This window comes from Hemiscyllium ocellatum, unplaced genomic scaffold (genome assembly GCF_020745735.1).
Source record: "Hemiscyllium ocellatum isolate sHemOce1 unplaced genomic scaffold, sHemOce1.pat.X.cur. scaffold_1597_pat_ctg1, whole genome shotgun sequence".
Lineage (NCBI taxonomy): Eukaryota > Metazoa > Chordata > Chondrichthyes > Orectolobiformes > Hemiscylliidae > Hemiscyllium > Hemiscyllium ocellatum.
Window position 1 is genome coordinate 5,442 of NW_026867828.1, and position 18,827 is coordinate 24,268.

Consider the following 18,827-nt stretch of genomic DNA (forward strand, 5'->3'; position numbering starts at 1 on the left):
TGAAGTCCTTATACCCGAAACGTTAACTCTCCTGCTCCTCGGATGCTGCCTGACCTGCTGCACTTTTCCAGTACCACACATTTTGACACTGACTCTCCAGGGTCTGCAGTCCTCACTTTGACGTCAATGTCTGACAGTCACTCAATCCAGCGGGACCGGAAACAATTTTCAACTATGATTCTGTGAGAAGGAGCAAAGTGTTTTGGTTCCTGTTTGAGTACATTTTCAGCATCAGTGGGACTGGATGAGAGACCCTACTGTTGCAGCGCATTGAGTGTGGGGCGTGTAGCAGCATCTACAGCCTGGAAAGAGGAATTGACGGCAGGGAGGGGCTGGAAACGTGTGTGTGTATTTGTGTGCAGCTGAAGCTTCGGCCATGGGAAACCTGAGGAATCCCGCCCCGTGGAGAAATGGTGGAAGTGTGGTGATGAGGGAAAAGGCTTCCATTTCCCGTCTGCCCTGGAGATTCATCAGCGCATCCACACAGGGGAGAGGCCGTTCTCCTGCCCCGAGTGTGGGAAGGCCTTCAGCAAATGCTCCGACCTGCTGAGGCACCAGCGATCCCACACAGGGGAGAGGCCCTTCAACTGCCCCAAGTGCTGGAAGAGATTTACCCGGGCCTCCCACCTGCTGAGGCACCAGCGGGCCCACACAGGGGAGAGGCCGTTCTCCTGCCCAGAGTGTGGGAAGAGATTTGCCCAGGCCTCCAACCTGCTGACCCACCGGCGGGTCCACACCGGGGAGAGGCCCTTCAGCTGCTCAGAGTGTGGAAAGGCCTTCAGCAATTCCCCTAACCTGCTGAGGCACCGGCAGGTCCACACTGGGGAGAGGCCCTTCAGCTGCCCCGAGTGTGGGAAGGCCTTCAGCGATTTCTCTTTCCTGCTGACCCACCAGCGGAGCCACACTGGGGAGAGGCCCTTCAGCTGCCCTGAGTGCGGGAAGGCCTTCAACAATTCCTCTTCTCTCCTGATCCACCAGCGGATCCACACTGGGGAGAGGCCATTCAGCTGCCCGGAGTGTGGGAAGGCCTTCCGCCATTCCCCCAACCTGCTGAGGCATCAGCGGGTCCACACTGGGGAGAAGCCTTTCAGCTGCCCCGAGTGCGGGAAGGCCTTCAGTAATTCCTCCAACCTGCTGACCCACCAGCGGATCCACACTGGGGAGAGGCCCTTCAGCTGCCCCGAGTGTGGGAAAGCCTTCAGCAATTCCTTCAACCTGCTGACCCACCGGCGGGTCCACACGGGGGAGAGGCCCTTCAGCTGCCCTCAGTGTGGAAAGGACTTCACTCGCTCCTCCCTCCTCCGGAGGCACCAGCAAGTTCACGTAGGGTGATTGAAGGAGTGACGGCTGAGTGCCATTATCGACTGGACTATTAACCCAGTTCCAGGGACTCCTGGGTTTGAATCCCACTGCGGCAGATGGCGCTATACAGGGTCTGAGTGAAATTGCTGAGTGAGTCAATACTTCCTCCAGGTTAAGGCTGTACCAAGGATCCAATTACAAAGGGACAACTCAGTGGTGACCAATAGTAAAGACAGTGATGGGGGGGGTGGGGAGAGTGTGTGCGCTTTGACTTTGAACTGTTTAAACAGCAGCTACTTTTTCTCTGCTATTTTGCTGAGGGGATCTGAAGCTGTAACAAAGTTGGGTTGCAATAAAGGTTACCTGAACTTGCTGCTGGGCTCAGGCTCTCATTGAAAGCTTTGAGCTCCAAGAGTTTTTGTTTTAAAGCTGCTCATTTCTTTCAGCCTCCTGTGCTAAGCTTCCAATGTCGCTTTCAGATGGAGTCATGAATGAGCAACCAATATAATGAGAAATTGTCAATTTCTCACGAGTGCAGAGTGTGTCATTTCATCAGCATTGTAAAGTTTCCTGGCAGCATCAAGAGGTGTGGACTGTGTTCGTGAGAAATTATGTGGAGGAGCCAATGTTGGACTGGGCTGGATAAAGTTAAAAATCACACAACACCAGGTTATAGTCCAACAGGTTTATTTGGAAGTATGAGCTTTTGGAGCACTGCTCCTTCATCAGGTAACTGTGGAGCAGGATCATAAGACACAGATTTTATAGCAAAAGATCACAGTGTCATGCAACTGAAATGACATATCGAACAAACCAAGATTGCTGTTGAGTCTTTCACCTTTTAGAATGAGTTGCAGGTTTCAGTTCATTAATCTGTAAATCCCAGAACTACTATTAATTCATGTTCTTGAGATGACTTAAGGTTTTTTTAAAAAAAAGTGACATCTCAGCCCAGACAATGCATTAAAGGTGTGAGGTTCGAGTCTATCAGTATCCCAATCTTGAATCAGACTGGTTCTAGTTCCAAAGTAGGAATTTATAAAATATTACACGGATTGACTGTCTGTAGTTTCTGCACTTTTTGAACAAAGTAGAATGTATCTGCAAACATAATTCTGCCAATAACAGTTTGCCCAAAAAGTGATGTGAGAGTGCACGTAAGAGTGTGCACATGTTTGGTAAAGTGAGAGTGTGATGGAGTATAAGCCTGAGTGTTGGGGGCATGTATGTGTGGGTGTCTGAGAGAAAGCGTGTGTATGAGTGAGCTATTAAAAGCGAGGGCTTGCGTTTTGCTAAAACAAGAAGGGCAGTTAATGGTAGGGCCCTGTGTTGTGCTGTAAAAGAGAGACATGGTGGGGTTCAGGTTCATAGTTCTTTGCCTTAAAGATTTCCTTTTCACGTCATTGATATTAAAATATCTCAATATATAATAATGAAGCAGCTCATTTATTCTGAAATTATTTCAATTAGTTGGTCAATTGCCAAATAATAGCTGCATAACTGTTGTCAATATTGATACCCAGGAAAGCTGTTTTGTTTAGTATATTTCCTTTGTAAAGATCTTATCCAAATTACAAAATGATTGTATTTTCATATGAAATAAAGTTTGCAGTGTTTTATTAAATAGTTGAAAGTACCTTTGCACTTAATTGCTCTGTTTGGAATTAAACATTGTGAAAGATCACTTTTATCAAAGTCACAATTTATGGTGAATCTATTAACAAACGAATGTTGCCATTTGCTCTTGAATTATCACAAATTCAATTTGAAATTCTTGAATGAATTGAATAAGGGATAAAAAGTGAATATTTATTGCACTTTTTCTGAAATTCTCTGCGCTGCCATTGTTTTTGGTTAAATGTATGTAACCCTCATCATAACTTTGTATTTCTTTGATGTTTCATTTGTCACTGCTACTGCCCAAATAGTCTTTAAAAAAGTTTTGGCATTTGGTGAAGTTGTGAATTTTTAGTCTCGTAACATTGTTTCACAACTGAATAGTCTGAAGATTAATTTCAGTACATACAGGAACGTCAAAGAGATTGTGATGATAGAAAGTCAGCATGTAGAATTGCCAATGAAATGTAAACAGTGGCTGCTCTTAATTTGGTATCAATTGAAATGGTAAGAATAAGTAAAAATTATGGCATTGTGCATTGTGTGTGGTGTGAGTTCAGAATTTTTCTAATCCTTTAATTCTGACACCTACAGTGATGGCAGTGAACTGTTTTATTTGATCGTGGAATGTGAGCATCATTGGCAGAGCCAGTATTTGACTGCAGAGAACACATATGAATATCCGATGAGGTTGAGTTGCAACTGTGGCATAACAGATTGCACTGGCTTGCACTGTACTCTGACAAGACAGAGACTTTGGGAGGAGAACAAAAATAGGAATTTCTACTTCAATTTTGATGGTCCCACTTATATCTCTCAAAAGGAGATTGTTTGGTCCATCACATTTATAATGGCTCTTTTGTTGAATTATTTCCCTGCATCCACATATAACTGGAATCGTTTTCTTTTCAAGAATTTTGCAATTATCTTTGCCCTTTACGGGTTCCATTACCCCTTCAAGGTCATTCCCAATCGTAATAACTTGCTTATTTTCTTAAAAAATTAAACCACCTCACGGCCATTCCCCCCCCCCCCCCCCCCCCCAAAAAAGCCCCTTTTTCAAAGTGCCTGCACTATTTCCAATATGGTCATGTTTTCTAAATATTACTATGTACTTCTATTTTTTGAACAAGTCTCTTTAGATTTCAATGTATCTTTTTAAATATAAAAATGCCCCCTTACTTGTAGCTCAGCCCTTTACATGTATTGTTTCTCTCAGCGCAATCTTGACCCTCGGTAATGTATATTTACCCCTCGAGAAATGAGTATGTCTCTTAAAGGGATATTTCTGCTTACAAATAGGGCAACGTTTTTTCGCAATGTAGTTTTATTTAAATATAACTGCGTCACTTTACTTATTAAAATATCCCTTTGAATGTGCCCACATCCCTTTGAAATGTAATCTTTCCATTTATATCTCTTTATAAGCCCGTTAAAATGTCTGTGTCCCTTTAAAATGCAGATTTACCCCTTTAGATATGAGGCCGTTCTGTTAGATGTCGGAATATCTGTTTAAATGGAGCCGTGAGCTTTCCCAATGTAGACAGGGCTCCTCGAAACGTGGCAGTGTCCCCCCTGCAGCTGCAGAGCGAGACAGGAGAGTTTGTTTTTGTGAATGAGCAGTTGTAGCGCGAGGTGGCTGTTGCTTGGTGACGGTGAGGCTCCCCCGGCCCCGCCCATCCTCCCGTGCAGACGTCACGCGGGGGCGAAGGCGGTTGGGAGGAGAAGTCGCTCGAGCGGGGAAGCGGCGGCCGTTAGGAAAATGGCGCCGTGCGGCCCGGGGCAGACCCCCGTCACTGGTCACCACCGCCTTCCTGGCGCAGCTGCTGTGTCACGGCCACACCGGCCGGCTGTACAGCAGGCAGGAGCCGGTGACCATTCTGGAGGCGGATGGGGTTAAGGGCCTGTTTGGGAACTGGTCGGCCGCCTGGGTGGTGGAGTTCTACTGGTCGTGGGGCGGCCCCTGTGTCAACTATGGGGCCACCTGGAAGGTACTGGGCCCGGGAGGTGAAAGGTGAGGCAGGTTGTGGGGGGGACGGAGGGGAAGGAATGTGGGGCCTGTCCTGTCATAGTCACATTTTACACTCACTTTCCATCTGCTTTTACTGGCGCTTCTGCTGTTTACCCCTCACTGTTTTTTAATCCTTGTGCTGTTTACCCCTCACTGTTACTTGTGCAATTGCTGAGGGTAGTGTGTAAATACTAGTGAAGGATACTATGCACCAGCATGTATATGTTCCTCAGTCATTGAAGGGGCAGGACCTGTTGAGAATGGTTAGTAAAGTATGTGGTGCACTAAGCCTTGTTAACTTGGAGATAGTTTGGTATTTGTAAAAATATACTTTTTTATTATTTAGAATCATAAAGATGTACAGCACATGAACTCACCCATTTGGTCCAACCTGTCCATACCAACCAGATATCCTAACTTAATCTAGTCCCATTTGTCACCACTTGGTTCATATACCCATCCAGATGCCTTTTAAATGCTGTAATTATACGGCCTCCATTACTTCCTCTTGCAGCTCATTCCATACATGCACTATCCTCTGCATGGAAAAGTTGCCCCTTAGGTACCTTTAATATCTTTCTGCTCTCACCCTAAACCTATGCCCTGTAGTTGTGAACCTCACCCCTACTCTGGGGAAAAGACATTTTAAAAAATGTTGAGCAGCCAGACAAAAGCGATAAAATGTTGAGCCACATGGGGAAAAAGAACTGTGGCTCTACCCTTTATTTCTCCTCTTGGCATTTGAACATTTAATATCTGTCAATAACACCAGCATCGCCACAGAGCACATTGTGTCTGCTCCTCGGTGTGAACAACAGCACACCTGCTCGCTGGTGTCACCAGTACATTGTCCATGCTCCTCGCTGTCGGCAGAAAAGGAGACATCGCTTATCTCTGTTCCCTTTATTCTTAAAGCTGTGTCCTCTGGTCCTAGTCTCTCCTACCAATGGAAACATCTTCCCAATGTCATTGCACTGTGGGGATGAAGCCCTAGCCTGTCCAGTAATTTCTGGTGGGTGAGACGAGGCCTCAAGGTTAGAGGGAGTAGCTTTCAGACAGAGATGAGGAGGACCTGCTTTTCCCAGAGGGTCGTGGATCTATGGAATAGTCTAGATTAGAGTGGTGCTGGAAAAGCACAGCAGGTCAGGCAGCATCAGGAGAGTAGGAAAATCGATGTTTCGGGCAAAAGCCCTTCATCAAAATCTAGAGAATACTCTGGCTAAGGAAGCAATAGAGGCAGCTTCATTAAGTATATTCAAGACACAGTTGGGTGGGATTTGGCCTGGTTGGGGAATTAAGGGGTTCCTTGTGACAGTGCAGGGAAGAGAAGATGAAACGATGGATAGATCAGCCATGATCTTAATGTATGACGGAGCAGGCTCACTTGTAGCAACTGGAGTGAATCCAGAGAGGGAGCAGACTTTGGGACCTCCGGTATGTGTCTTGGTTACCTGGGTGAGGAGAGACAGAAGGACAGGCTGGACTGTTTTCCGTAGCTTGCCAGAGTCTGAGGAGTGACCTTATACACTTTTATATCATCACGAGGGGCATGGATAGGGTAAATAGACGTGGTATTTTCCTTTGGATGGGGCAGTCCAGAACTAGAGGGTAATAAGTTTAGAATCGAGCGTGTGGTGCTGCAGCAAGTCGGGTAGCATCTGAATAGCAGGAAAATTGACGTTTCAGGGAAACTCCCTTCAGGGAAGTGTGTGTGTGTGAGTTTGTGTATAAGATTGTGCGCTGTGAGTGTCTATTTGCATTTGTGTCTGCTTGATAAAGTGAGATTGTAATGGAGTATGAGTCTGTGAGAGGGTGAGAGTTTTGAGGGGGTGGTGTATGTGTATGTCTGAGAGAGAGCATGTGTGTATGTCTGAGAGAGAGCATGTGTGTATGAGAGAGGTATGGATATAAGTGAGGGTTGCATTTTGCTAAAATAAAGGAGGGCAAGACTTGAACAGGTAATGGTAGGGCCCTGGGTCATGTTGTAGAACAGAGACCTGGGGGTGCTCAGGTTCATTGTTCTTGAAAGTTACATCACTGGTAGAGGGGGGTGAAGAAGGTGTTCAGCACACTTGCCTTCATTGTTCACATGCTGAGTACAGGAGTTGGGACATCATGTTGGAGATGCACACAGAAAGTACATTACTCAGAGGGTGATAGGTGCCTGGAACGCATTGCCAGCAGAGGTAGGGACGGTAGATTCATTCAATGTGCATCCGAGCAGTAGGACAGTCGAAGTTTCGGGCACAAGCCCTTCATCAGGAATGATGCGTGGATGTTCAGAGGGGCATCAGCGTCCTTCTGTGCCAGTTGTCAGACAGGTGCAGCAGGCAATGAGCAAGGCAAGTGGTGTGTTAGCAAGAGGAGCTGAAAATGTGTTGCAGGAAAAGCGCAGCAGGTCAGGCAGCATCCAAGGAACAGGAAATTCGACGTTTCGGGCAGAAGCCCTTCATCAAGAATTAGTAAGAGGAATTGAGTTCAGAAATGGGGATGTCTTCCTGCAGTTAGGGGGTCATTTGAATAAATTCAAGGCTGAGTTAATCTGATTTTTGAACGAGAAAAAAGTGGATGTTTATGGAGGAAGGCAAGAAAATGGTTTTAAGATCAGTTTAGAACAGTTCCAGAGTCAGACAACACAGAAACAGACCCTTCAGTCCAATTAAACCGTGCTGACTGTGTTCACAAACTAAACTAGTCCCACCTGTGTGTATTTGGCCCATATCCCTCTGAACCTTTCCTATTCACGTACTTATCCAAATGTCTTTTAAACCTTGTTACTGTACCTACATCCACCACCGTGTCTGGACATTGATTCCACACACAAACTACTCTCAAAAAAAAGGCGCTCCTCCAGTCTTTTGAAAATCTTTCTCCACTCACCTTCCTCATTTACTCCCTAATCTTGAAACCCCCATCCTAGGGAAAGGACACCTGCGGTTCACCTCATCTACCCTCCATGATTTTATGAACCTCCTTTTAAGGTCACATCTCAACCTCATGTGTTCCAGTGAAAAAAGTCCCAGCCTATCCACCCAGCTGTAGGTATATTCATATCAAGTTATGAATTGTTCAATGCTGGTGCTGACTCGAAAGACCGAATGGCCTAGTCTTGCTCCCAACTCTCTCACTCACTCTGTGTCCAGGACAGCAAGAGGCCCTAAGTCAGAGGAGCAGAAATTAGGCCATTCAGTCCATCAGGTCTAATCACCCCATTCAATCGTGGCTGCTAGGTTTCTCAACCCCATTCTCCTTTAACCCTTGATCCCCTTGATACACAAGAACCTATCTGTCTCAGTTTTAGATATCCCCAGTGACCTGGCCTCCACAGCCTTCTATGGAAATAGATTCCACAGAATCACCGCTCTCTGGCTGAAGAAGTTTCTCCTTTCTAAAAGGGCTTCCCTTTACTCTAAGGCTGTGCCTCTCGTCTGAGTCTGTCCTACCAATGGAAACATCTTCGCAACGTCCACTCTGTCTGGGCTGTTCAGGATTATGTAGGTTTCATTTAGACCCACCCCCGCCCCCCTCCCGAGTGTGGTCTTATTAATCAGCATGAACCAGATCCTTCAGGATGAGGTACAGCAGGGATTAGGTTCAGTAAACTGAGACTGAAGGGAGAGTATGTGGGATGGAGATTTTCAGCTTCTAGAGAATGAGAGAGAAAAGTGAGTTTGCTATAAATTAGAATTGATCGGATGGGCCAAAGTGTGGTAGATGGAATTAAATTTTGAGAAGTGTGAGTTGTTGCATTTTGGTCAAGCAATCCAGGCAGGACTGACACAGTTAAGGGGAGTGTTGCAAAACAAAGAGACCTTGGAGTGCAGGTTCCGTAGTTCCTTGAAAGTGGAGTCTCAGGTAGACAGGATAGTGAATGAGGCATTTGGTAGGATGGCCTTTATTGGTCAGAGCATCGAGTAGATGAGTTGGGAGCTCATGTTGTGGCTGTCCAGGATGTTGGTTAAGCCAATTTTGGAATACTGCGTTCAGTTCTGGTATCCCTGCTGTAGGAAAGATGTTATGAAACTTTGTAAGGGGTCAGAAAAGATTTGACCTATAGGGAGAGGCTGAATAGGCCAGGGACATTTTCCATGGAGCATCAGAGGCTGAGGGGTAAACTTATAGACCTTTGTAATGGGCATAGGTAGGGGGGGGGGGAGGGGGGGGGGAGTCCAAGAAAACTAGAAGGCATATGTTTGAGGTGAGAGCAGAATGATTTAACAGGGGTCTGAGGGGCAATCTTTTCACACAGAGGGTGGTGCATGTATGGCACGAACTGCCAGAGGAAGTGGTGGAGACTGGCACAATTACAACATTTAAAAGGCATGTGGATGTCGGTCTGTTCTCAGCTCTGCTGGATTTCTGTTGAAGCTTTGACCCCCCCCCCCCACCCAGAAATAGGGCTCTCCCAAGGATTGGTATGGTGTCCTATTTGAGGAATTCTTTCTGTCTTACATCGAACTGTTAGTATGCAGCTCTGATTTACAACAACATTTACATCAACAGGACTAAAGCATCTGTTATCAAATTGGCATAGAGCTATACAGCACGGACATTGACTTTTTCTCTCTCTCATGCACAGACGCACATAACAAGTCCATGGGGTTAAATTTGTATTTGCAGAATGATATTTGCAGATACATTCTATTTTGCTCAAAAAATACACAATCTGTAAGCAGTCAATCCATGTAATATTTTGTAAATTCCACTTTGGAAGTAGAACCAGTCTGACTCAAGACTGGGACACAGACAGACTCTGACCTCACACCTTTAATGCATTATGTGAACTAAGATGTCACATTTTGCTATAAAACCTCGAGTTATCTTGATATGGCGCCTTGCAGGAAGGTCTGGGATTGACATGTGAATGATAGCTGCAACCCAGTCTAAAAGATGAAAGACTTGACAATCCAGGTTTGTTCAATATATCATTTTGGTGGCAGGACACTATAATGTTTTTCTACAAATTGTGTCTTATGATCTTATTCTCCACAACCACCTGAAGGATCAGCGCTCTGAAAGCGAGTGCTTCCAAATAAACCTGTTGAATACTCAACTGGTGGTGTGATTTTTCACTTTGTCCAGGTTAGGATGGATTGACCATGCAGAGATGTGCAGGTTAGGTGCATTAATCAGGGGTTAAATGTAGAGCAATAGAGGTAGGGGAATAGGTGTGGGTCTGTTACCCTTCAGAGGGTCGGTGTGGATTTATGGGGCTGAGTGGCCTGCTTTCGCCGCTCTGGGGATTCTCTGAAGAGAAGGGATTGGCACAAACCCATTTTTTTTTTTTTTTTTGGCTTCCCAAAATCAGACTTCCTCACCTCTCAGCAGTATCCCAATGTTGTGAAAGATATTAACTTTCAGGTGGAGTTATCCAAAATTCAGAGAGATGTCAGTCTTGGCGTTTTTGCCTTTCTGCCCCTGGAAGATCCTGAATCAGCACCTTCAGGGGAATTAGTTAGATCAGAGTGAGAAGAGAGGGGGAGAGAGAGTGGGATGGTGCTTTCAATTTTGTGGAATAACAAAAGAAAATATTCCGCAGAATTCCTTGTTCAGAATTTCTACTCTGCACTGACAGTGATGACTTTTGTAATCTCATTTTACATTTCAGGATCTGAGGATGGAAGTTTCAAAATCAACAGATGAAGGCCTTATGCCCAAAACATCGACTCTCCTGCTCCTCGGATGCTGCCTGACCTGCTGTGCTTTTCCAGCACTGCACTTACTGATTCTGACTCTCCAGCATCTGCAGTCCTTACTTTGACATCCATGTCTGACAGTCATTCAATCCATCGGGACCGCAACAGTTTTCAACTATGATTCTGTGAGAAGGAGCAAAGCTTTTTGGTTCCTGTTTGGGTACGTTTTCAGCATCAGTGGGACTGGATGAGAGACCCTACCATTGCAGTGCACTGAGTGAGGAGCGTGTAACAGCTCTACGGTTTGGAAAGAGGAATTCACGGTGGAGAGAAGCTCCACATGCGTTTGTGTGCGGCTGAAGCTTCGCCATGGAGAAACCCGAGGAATCCCGCCCCGTGGAGAAACCATGGAAGTGTGGCGACTGTGGGAAAGGCTTGTTTCCCGTCTGCCTTGGAGACTCATTGGCGCAGTCACACTGGGGAGAGGCCGTTCCCCTGCCCTGACTGCGGGAAGGGCTTCAGCGATTCCTCCTACCTCCAGACCCACCAGTGGATCCACACATTGCGGGAAGGCCTTTACCCAGGCCGCCTCCTTGCTGACCTACCAGCGGGATCACGTGGCATTGCAGGGGGATTGAAAGAAAGACGGCCGAGTGCCTTTACCGACTGGACTATCAACCCAGTTCCAGTGACTCCCGAGTTCGATTCCCACTGTGACAGATGATGGAATTGGAATTTGGTCAGAAATCTGGAGTTTAGCATCTAATGGTGAAACCATTGTCAGTGGGGTGGGGGTGGAAGAAAACCCCCATCTGATTCACTCAGTTCTTTTTGAGGGAAGACTTGAGCAGTTATTAGAGCAGTCGTCCCAGCTGCATCCTTTACCAGATCTGGCCTACACATGACTCCAGACCCACAATAGTCTGGTTGACTCTACGCTGCTCATCCAACTTACTTGGATACAGGTTGAAATTGCTGAGTGAGGCAATACTTCCTCCAGGTTAAGGCTTTCTCAAGGATCCAATTACAAAGGGACAACTCAGTGGTGACCAATAATGAAGAAAGTGAGGGGTTGCACTTTGACCTTGAGCTGTTTTTAAAAAATTGCTACATTTTCTACACCTTTCTGCTGGGAGATTCTGAAGCTGTAACAAAGTTGGGTCACAATAAAGATTACCTGAACTTCACACTGAGCTCAGACTCTCAATGAGAGCTTTAAACTGCAACAGGTTTTTGGTTTAAAACTGCTGATTTCTCACAGGCGAAAGTGAGAACTGCAGATGCTGGAGATCAGGGTCAAGATTAGAGTGGTGCTGGCAAAGTACTGCAGGTCAGGCAGCGTCCGAGGAGCAGGAAAATCGACATTTCGGGTTTGCTCCAGACTGCACCCTCCTTACTGTGTCAACCATCTGTGAGTAAGGTACTCTCTTCACAACTCCTTTTCCGTTTTTTTCATTCTGGGCTTCAATTTATGACTTACAGCAACTGAAAGGAAAGAGAATGAATCGATGGAATGGACAGATCAGGAAAAGTTTGTTTATAAACAGTATGTTTCATGTATTGAGTGAATGTAAAGAGGAAGTGGTGGATGCATGTTCAGATGCAACATTTAAAAGACATGTGGATAAGTACATGAATAGGGAAGGTGTGGAGGTATATGGGCCAAACACTGGCAAGTGGCACTAGTTTAGTTTGAGAATATAGTCAGCATGGAATAGTTGGACTGAAGGGTCCGTTTCTGTGCTGTCTGACCATAACTGATCTGTCGTGGTCTTAAAACTATTTTCTTGCCTTCCACTTTAAATGTGATTACTGTACCTGCATCCAACACATAAACCACAAAAAAAAACCCTCATGCACACAACATGTGCGGCACGGTGGTTAGCACTGCTGCCTCACAGCGCCTGAGACCGGGTTCAATTCCCAACTTGGGTGACTGACTGTGTGAAGTTTGCACGTTCTCCCTGTGTCTGCGTGGGTTTCCTCTGGGTGCTCCGGTTTCCTCCCACAGTCCAAAGATGTGTGGGTCAGGTGAATTGGCCATGCTAAATTGCCCGTAGTGTTAGGTAAGGGGTAAATGTAGGGGTATGGGTGGGTTGCGCTTTGGCGGGTCGGTGTGGACTTGTTGGGCCGAAGGGCCTGTTTCCACACTAAGTAAGCTATAAAAATCCACACTTTATTGTTCAAAACTCAGATGAACTCAGCCTTGAATAAATTCAATGACCCGCTAACTGCAGGAAGACATCCCCATTTCTAATCTCAGATCAGCCTGCTAATATACCACTTGCCTTGCTGCACCTGTCTGACAACTGGCATTGACTGATGTAGAAGGATGCTGCTAATCAAAGCACTGATCACAGGCTGGTCTGGTTTCAGGACCTGATTTCTCTATCCTCTGTTGATCTCCCTGTTCCCACAGACTAAGATGTCGTTCTGTTCTCAGCTCTGCTGGATTTCTGCTAAAGCTTTGACCCTGCCTTTTATAACTTCTGGAACAATAAAATATTCAATCAAGACCCAAGCCACAATCTCCCAACCTCTCAATTATCCTAATACAAGGTGTAGTCATAGCAGGGAATCGAACAAGAAAAATGAAACAAAATCATAAATAAATAGGTGCACGTGCTTAATGTTTGTTCATGAGGAAGTAAACCAGAAATAGGGATCTCCCAGGAATCGTACAGTGCCCTACTTGAGGAATTCTGTCACCCTTACACCTATTAGGATCCAGCTATGAATTACAACAACATTTACACCAACAGAAATAAAGCATCGGTTATCAAATAGAGATAAACAGCGCGGAAATAGACTGTTTCTCTATCTCACGCACACACGAGATAGATCATCCATGGGGGTGGGTTTGTATTTGCAGCATGTTTGCAAATACATTCTACTTTGCAAGGTTTGTAGCTCAGGTTGAGGATTAGGGTGTAGGTTTGCTCACTGAGCTGTAGGTTTGATATCCAGATGTTTCATTACCTGGCTAGGTAACATCATCAGTGGCGACCTCCAAGTGAAGCGAAGCTGTTGTTTCCTGCTTTCGATTTATATGTTTGTCCTGGATAGGGTTCCTGGGGTTTGTGGTGATGTCATTTCCTGTTCATTTTCTGAGGGGTTGATAGATGGTATCTAGATCGATGTGTTTGTTTATGGCGTTGTGGTTGGAGTGCCAGACCTCGAGGAATTCTCTGGCATGTCTTTGCTTAGCCTGTCCCAGGACAGATGTTGTCCCAGTTGAAGTGGTGGTTTTCTTCATCTGTATGTAGGGCTACGAGGGATAGAGGGTCGTGTCTTTTTGTGGCTAGCTGGTGTTCGTGTATCCTGGTGGCTAACTTTCTGTTTGTCTTACGTAGTTTTTGTGGCAGTCCTTGCAAACCCCCGGAGTATGGGTCTGGGTGGTATACGCGTCGGCAGGTCAGTGTGGACTTGTTGGGCCGAAGGGCCTGTTTCCACACTAAGTAATCTAATCTAATCTAAAAAGATTTACAAGGATGTTGCCAAGACTGGAGGATTTGAGCTATAGGGAGAGACAGAACAGGCTGGGGCTGTTTTCCCTGGAGCGTCAGAGGCCGAGGGGTGACCTTATAGAGGTTTATAAAATCATGAGGGGCATGGATAGGATAGATAGACAAAGTCTTTTCCATGGGATGGGAGAGGTTTAGGGTGAGAGGGGAAAGATATGAAAGAGACCTAAGGGGCAACCTTTTCATTTAGAGGGTGGTACGTGTATGGAATGAGCTGCCAGAGGAAGTGGTGGAGGCTGCTACAATTGCAACATTTAAAAGGCAACTGGGGGGATATGGGCCCCGTGCTGGCAGGTGGGACTAGATTGGGTTGGGATATCTGGTCAGCATATATGAGTTGTCCAGGTTCAGGTGGATTGACAGTACTGAAATACCCATAGTGTCCAGGGATGTGCAGGTTAGGTGCATTAGTCAGGGGTAAATGTTGAGCAATAGGGGTAGGGGAATTGCATGGTGAGTTACCCTTTGGAGGATCGGTGTGTAGTCTTTGGGTCGAGTGGCCAGCTTCCACACTGTGGGGAGTCTCTGAAGGGGAAGGGAGTTTTGTAAACTGTGCAGGCAACGCAGGCATCATGTGGGGGCCTGCTGTTGGCCTTGCCCTGCCCCTTGCACCTCCCCCTGTTGTTGAGTTGGCTAAAAAACAACTACTCTTTCTCTGCCCTTTGAATCTGAAGCTGTAACAATGTTGGGCCACAATAAAGGTAACCAGAACGTACTGCTGGGCTCAGGCTCTCATTGAAAGCTCCAAGCAGTTTTTGCTTTAAAGCTGCTCATTTCTTGCAGCCTCCTGCACTAAGTTTCCAATGTCGTGTATCAGATGGAGCAGTGAATGAGTAGCTGGTTTCATTAGAAATTGTAAACTTTTCAGGAGTGCAGGCACTGCATCGTTTCATCGGCAGTTTACTGGCAGCACCGGGAGGTATGGGCTGTGCTCATGAGAAAGAAGGTGGAACAAGGTTTAAAAATCACAACACCGGGTTATAGTCCAACAGTTTTATTTGGAAGCACTAGCTTTCGGAGTACTGCTCCTTCAGCGGGTAGCTGTGGAGCAGGATCATAAGACACAGAGTTAAGAGCAAAAGGTCACAGTGTCATGCAACTGATATGATATATCGACAAATGTAGAGTGATGTTAAACATTCAGCACATTTACCTTAATAGTTCACACCATTGAATAAAGGAGTTGGGACATCATGTTGAAGTTGTACAGGATGTTGGTGAAGTCACTTGTAGAGTACTGAGAAGGCTTCTGGTGGCCCTGTAATCGGAAGAATACTATTAGAGGGTTCAGTAAAGATTTACCAGGATGTTGCCAGGACTGGAGGGTTTGAGTTATAAGGAGAAGCTGAGACTGTCTTCACTGGAGCACAGGAGGTTGAGGGGTGACCTCATTGAGATTGATATGATCATGAGGGTTCTAAGTAACATGAACATCAAATAGCGAGGAGCCTGCACGGTTATGTCAAGTGAGTGGGGGAGAAATTGTGGCATTTGGACACTTTAAATCCATCAGAAACAGCATCTCCATAGAGCATACGGTGCATGTCAGGTGAGGTGCCACAAGACTGGAGGTTGGCTAACGTGATGCCACTGTTTAAGGGTGGTAAGGACAAGCCAGGGAACTATAGACCAGTGTGCCTAACATCAGTGGTGGGCACATTGTTGGAGGGAATCCTGAGGGACAGGATTCTACCTTCATCTAGGTGGATGGGCTGGGACTTTTTCACTGGAGCATTGGAAGTGGAGATGTGACCTTATCAACGTTTACAAAATCATGAGGGGAGAGGTGAGGTGAACGAAGGGTGTCCTTCCCCCTTGGGTTGGGGTTTCAAGATTAGGGAGCAAATTTTGACGGTGACAGGAGAAAGAGATTTTAAAAAGACTTGAAGGGCACATTTTTTTTTTACACAGAGTAGTTCACGTGGTGGATGCAGGTACAGTAACGTCATGAATAGGAAAGGTTTGGAGGGATATGGGCCAAAACACTGGCAGGTGGGACTGGTTTAGTTTGAGAACATAGTCAACATTGACTAGTTGTACTGAAGGGTCTGTTTCTGTGCTGTCTGACTCTGGAACTGTCTTAAAACTGGATACTGGTCTTACAACCATTTTTTTGCCTTCCCCCACAAGCATCCACATAAAAATCATGCGAACTCAGCCTTGAATATATTCAATGACCCCCTAACTGCTGGAAGACATTCCCACTTCTGAACTTAATTCCTCTTGCTAATATGCCACTTGCCTTGCTCATTGCCTGCTGCACCTGTCTGACAACTGGCACAGAAGGACGCTGATGCCCCTCTGAACATCCACGCATCATTCCTGATGAAGAGCTTGTGCCTCAAACTACGACTGTCCTACTGCTCGACCCACTGTGCTTTGCCAGTTGTGATCGTCTCTACATCATGAAGACCAAGCGTAAACTTGGGGAATGGTTTGCCGAGCATCACAGCCGGGTCCACAGAGGCTGAGCGGACTTCCCAGTCTCCATCCATTTTAATGCCCCTTCCCACTCCCCTTCTGACAAATTGGAGGAACAAAACCTCATCTTGTCTGAGCAGTCCACAGCCCGGAGGACTCGACACTGAGTTCTCCAATTTCAAATAATCTCCCATCCCATCCCCCAACTCACTTCCCAGCCCCTTTCACTCTTCCCTGCCAACTAGATTCCTTCCTCCCATTCACCAACCAGGTTATGGGGATAATGCAGGAACAGGATACTGATTGAGGATGATCAGCCATGATCATAATGAATGGTGGTGCTGGCTCGAAGGGCAGAAGAGCCGACTCCTGCACCTATTGTCTATTGTACCCTCTACCTGTCTCCACCTATCCTCACTTCATCCCCCTGCCCCCAGCACACCCTTGTTCAACAGCTCTCCCTATACCCACTCCCAATCCTGAACAAGGGTTACACACATACCTCAACTTCTCCACCTCCTGATACTGCCTGGCTTGCTGCGTTCTTCCAGTCTCCTGCCTGTCTATTTTGCAAATTGAGACAAAGGCTTGGACTAACTTTTCCAGAGTCTGTCCCCTCGTGGATTCACTCCCATTCCTTTCAGTTGCTCCAAGTCAACAATTGAACCCCAGAATGAAACGTAAATGGAAAAAGGGGTTAGAAAAGAGAATGCTGTACACACAGATGTTGGACAGAGGAAGGAAGCTGCAGTCTGAGTGAAGCTCAATCTTCATTGAGAGAGAGATGGGGCAGGAGCTTCAGAATCTCATGGCCCAACTTCCGCATTCACCAATAGGGGAGCTCCGAATGGCAGGAGGACAAGTCTCCTTCCGGTCCTCCAGTGATCCTTATTTATCCATCAAAAGTAGATTTTGCCCCTTTCCTGCCGACAATGAGGAACACGCCCAATGTTTTGATGACATTGGCAAACATGTGCCCTGCTTGTTGACACTGAGGAGTGTACACAATATGCCCTGTAGCAATGCTGGTGTTATTGACAGATTTTGTTTCCAAATGTCTATCGAAGATCAAAAAGGGCAGAGCGATATTTTTTCCCCCATGTGTCTCGATATTTGATTGAGCAGCCAAACAAATGCAAAAGCAATGTTTTTAAGTCTTTTTCTCCGTGTTGGGGTGACCTTCACAACTAGAGGACATAGGTTTAGGGTGAGGCCACAAAGATATAAAAGGTACCTGAAGGGCAATGTTTCCCTGCAGAGGGTGGTGTGTGTATGGAATGAGCTGCCAGAGGAAGTGGTGGAGGCTGGTATAATTACAGCCTTTAAAAAGTATCTGGATGGATATATGAATAGGAATGGTGTAGAGGGATATAGTGCTGGCAATGGGGACTAGATTAATGTAGGATATCTGGTTGGCGTGGACAGGTTGGACTGAGGGGATCTGTTTCCGTGCTGAAAATCTCTACGACTCTAAATAATAAAAAGTCAACTTTTCCAATGAACATATCCATGTTAACAAGGCTTAGTGCACAACCTGCTTTACTAACCGTTCTCAACAGGTCCTGCCCCTACAATAACTGAGGAACATATACATGCTGGTGCATAGTATCCTTCACTAGTATTTACACACTACCCTCAGCAATTGCACAAGTAACAGCAAAGGGTAAACAGCACAAGCGCCAGTAAAAGCAGATGGAAAGTGAGTGTAAAATGTGACTATGACAGGACCCACATTCCTTCCCCTCCGTCCCCCCCACAACCTGCCTCACCTTTCACCTCCCGGGCCCAGTACCTTCCAGGTGGCCCCATAGTTGACACAGGGGCCGCCCCACGACCAGTAGAACTCCACCACCCAGGCGGCCGACCAGTTCCCAAACAGGCCCTTAACCCCATCCGCCTCCAGAATGGTCACCGGCTCCTGCCTGCTGTACAGCCGGCCGGTGTGGCCGTGACACAGCAGCTGCACCAGGAAGGCGGCGGTGACCAGTGACGGGGGTCTGCCCCGGGCCGCACGGCGCCATTTTCCTAACGGCCGCCGCTTCCCCGCTCGAGCGACTTCTCCTCCCAACCGCCTTCACCCCCGCGTGACGTCTGCACGGGGGGATGGGCGGGGCCGGAGGAGCCTCACCGTCACCAAGCAACAGCCACCTCGCGCTACAACTGCTCATTCACAAAAACAAACTCTCCTGTCTCGCTCTGCAGCTGCAGGGGGGACACTGCCACGTTTCGAGGAGCCCTGTCTACATTGGGAAAGCTCACGGCTCCATTTAAACAGATATTCCGACATCTAATACAACTATGTTAACTTTCAACTAC

At 46.5% G+C, this 18,827-nt stretch overlaps 1 protein-coding gene across 1 annotated transcript; it reads left to right on the forward strand.

Annotated features, from left to right (window-relative positions):
• Nucleotides 1-381: 381 nt before the first annotated feature.
• LOC132810271 (gastrula zinc finger protein XlCGF7.1-like) lies at nt 382-1,557 on the forward strand (the record flags this gene model as incomplete). The annotated part of the gene is made up of 1 exon (XM_060822634.1): nt 382-1,557. A coding segment is annotated over one exon (951 nt), but the record flags the coding sequence as incomplete, so codon positions are not given.
• Nucleotides 1,558-18,827: the final 17,270 nt, after the last annotated feature.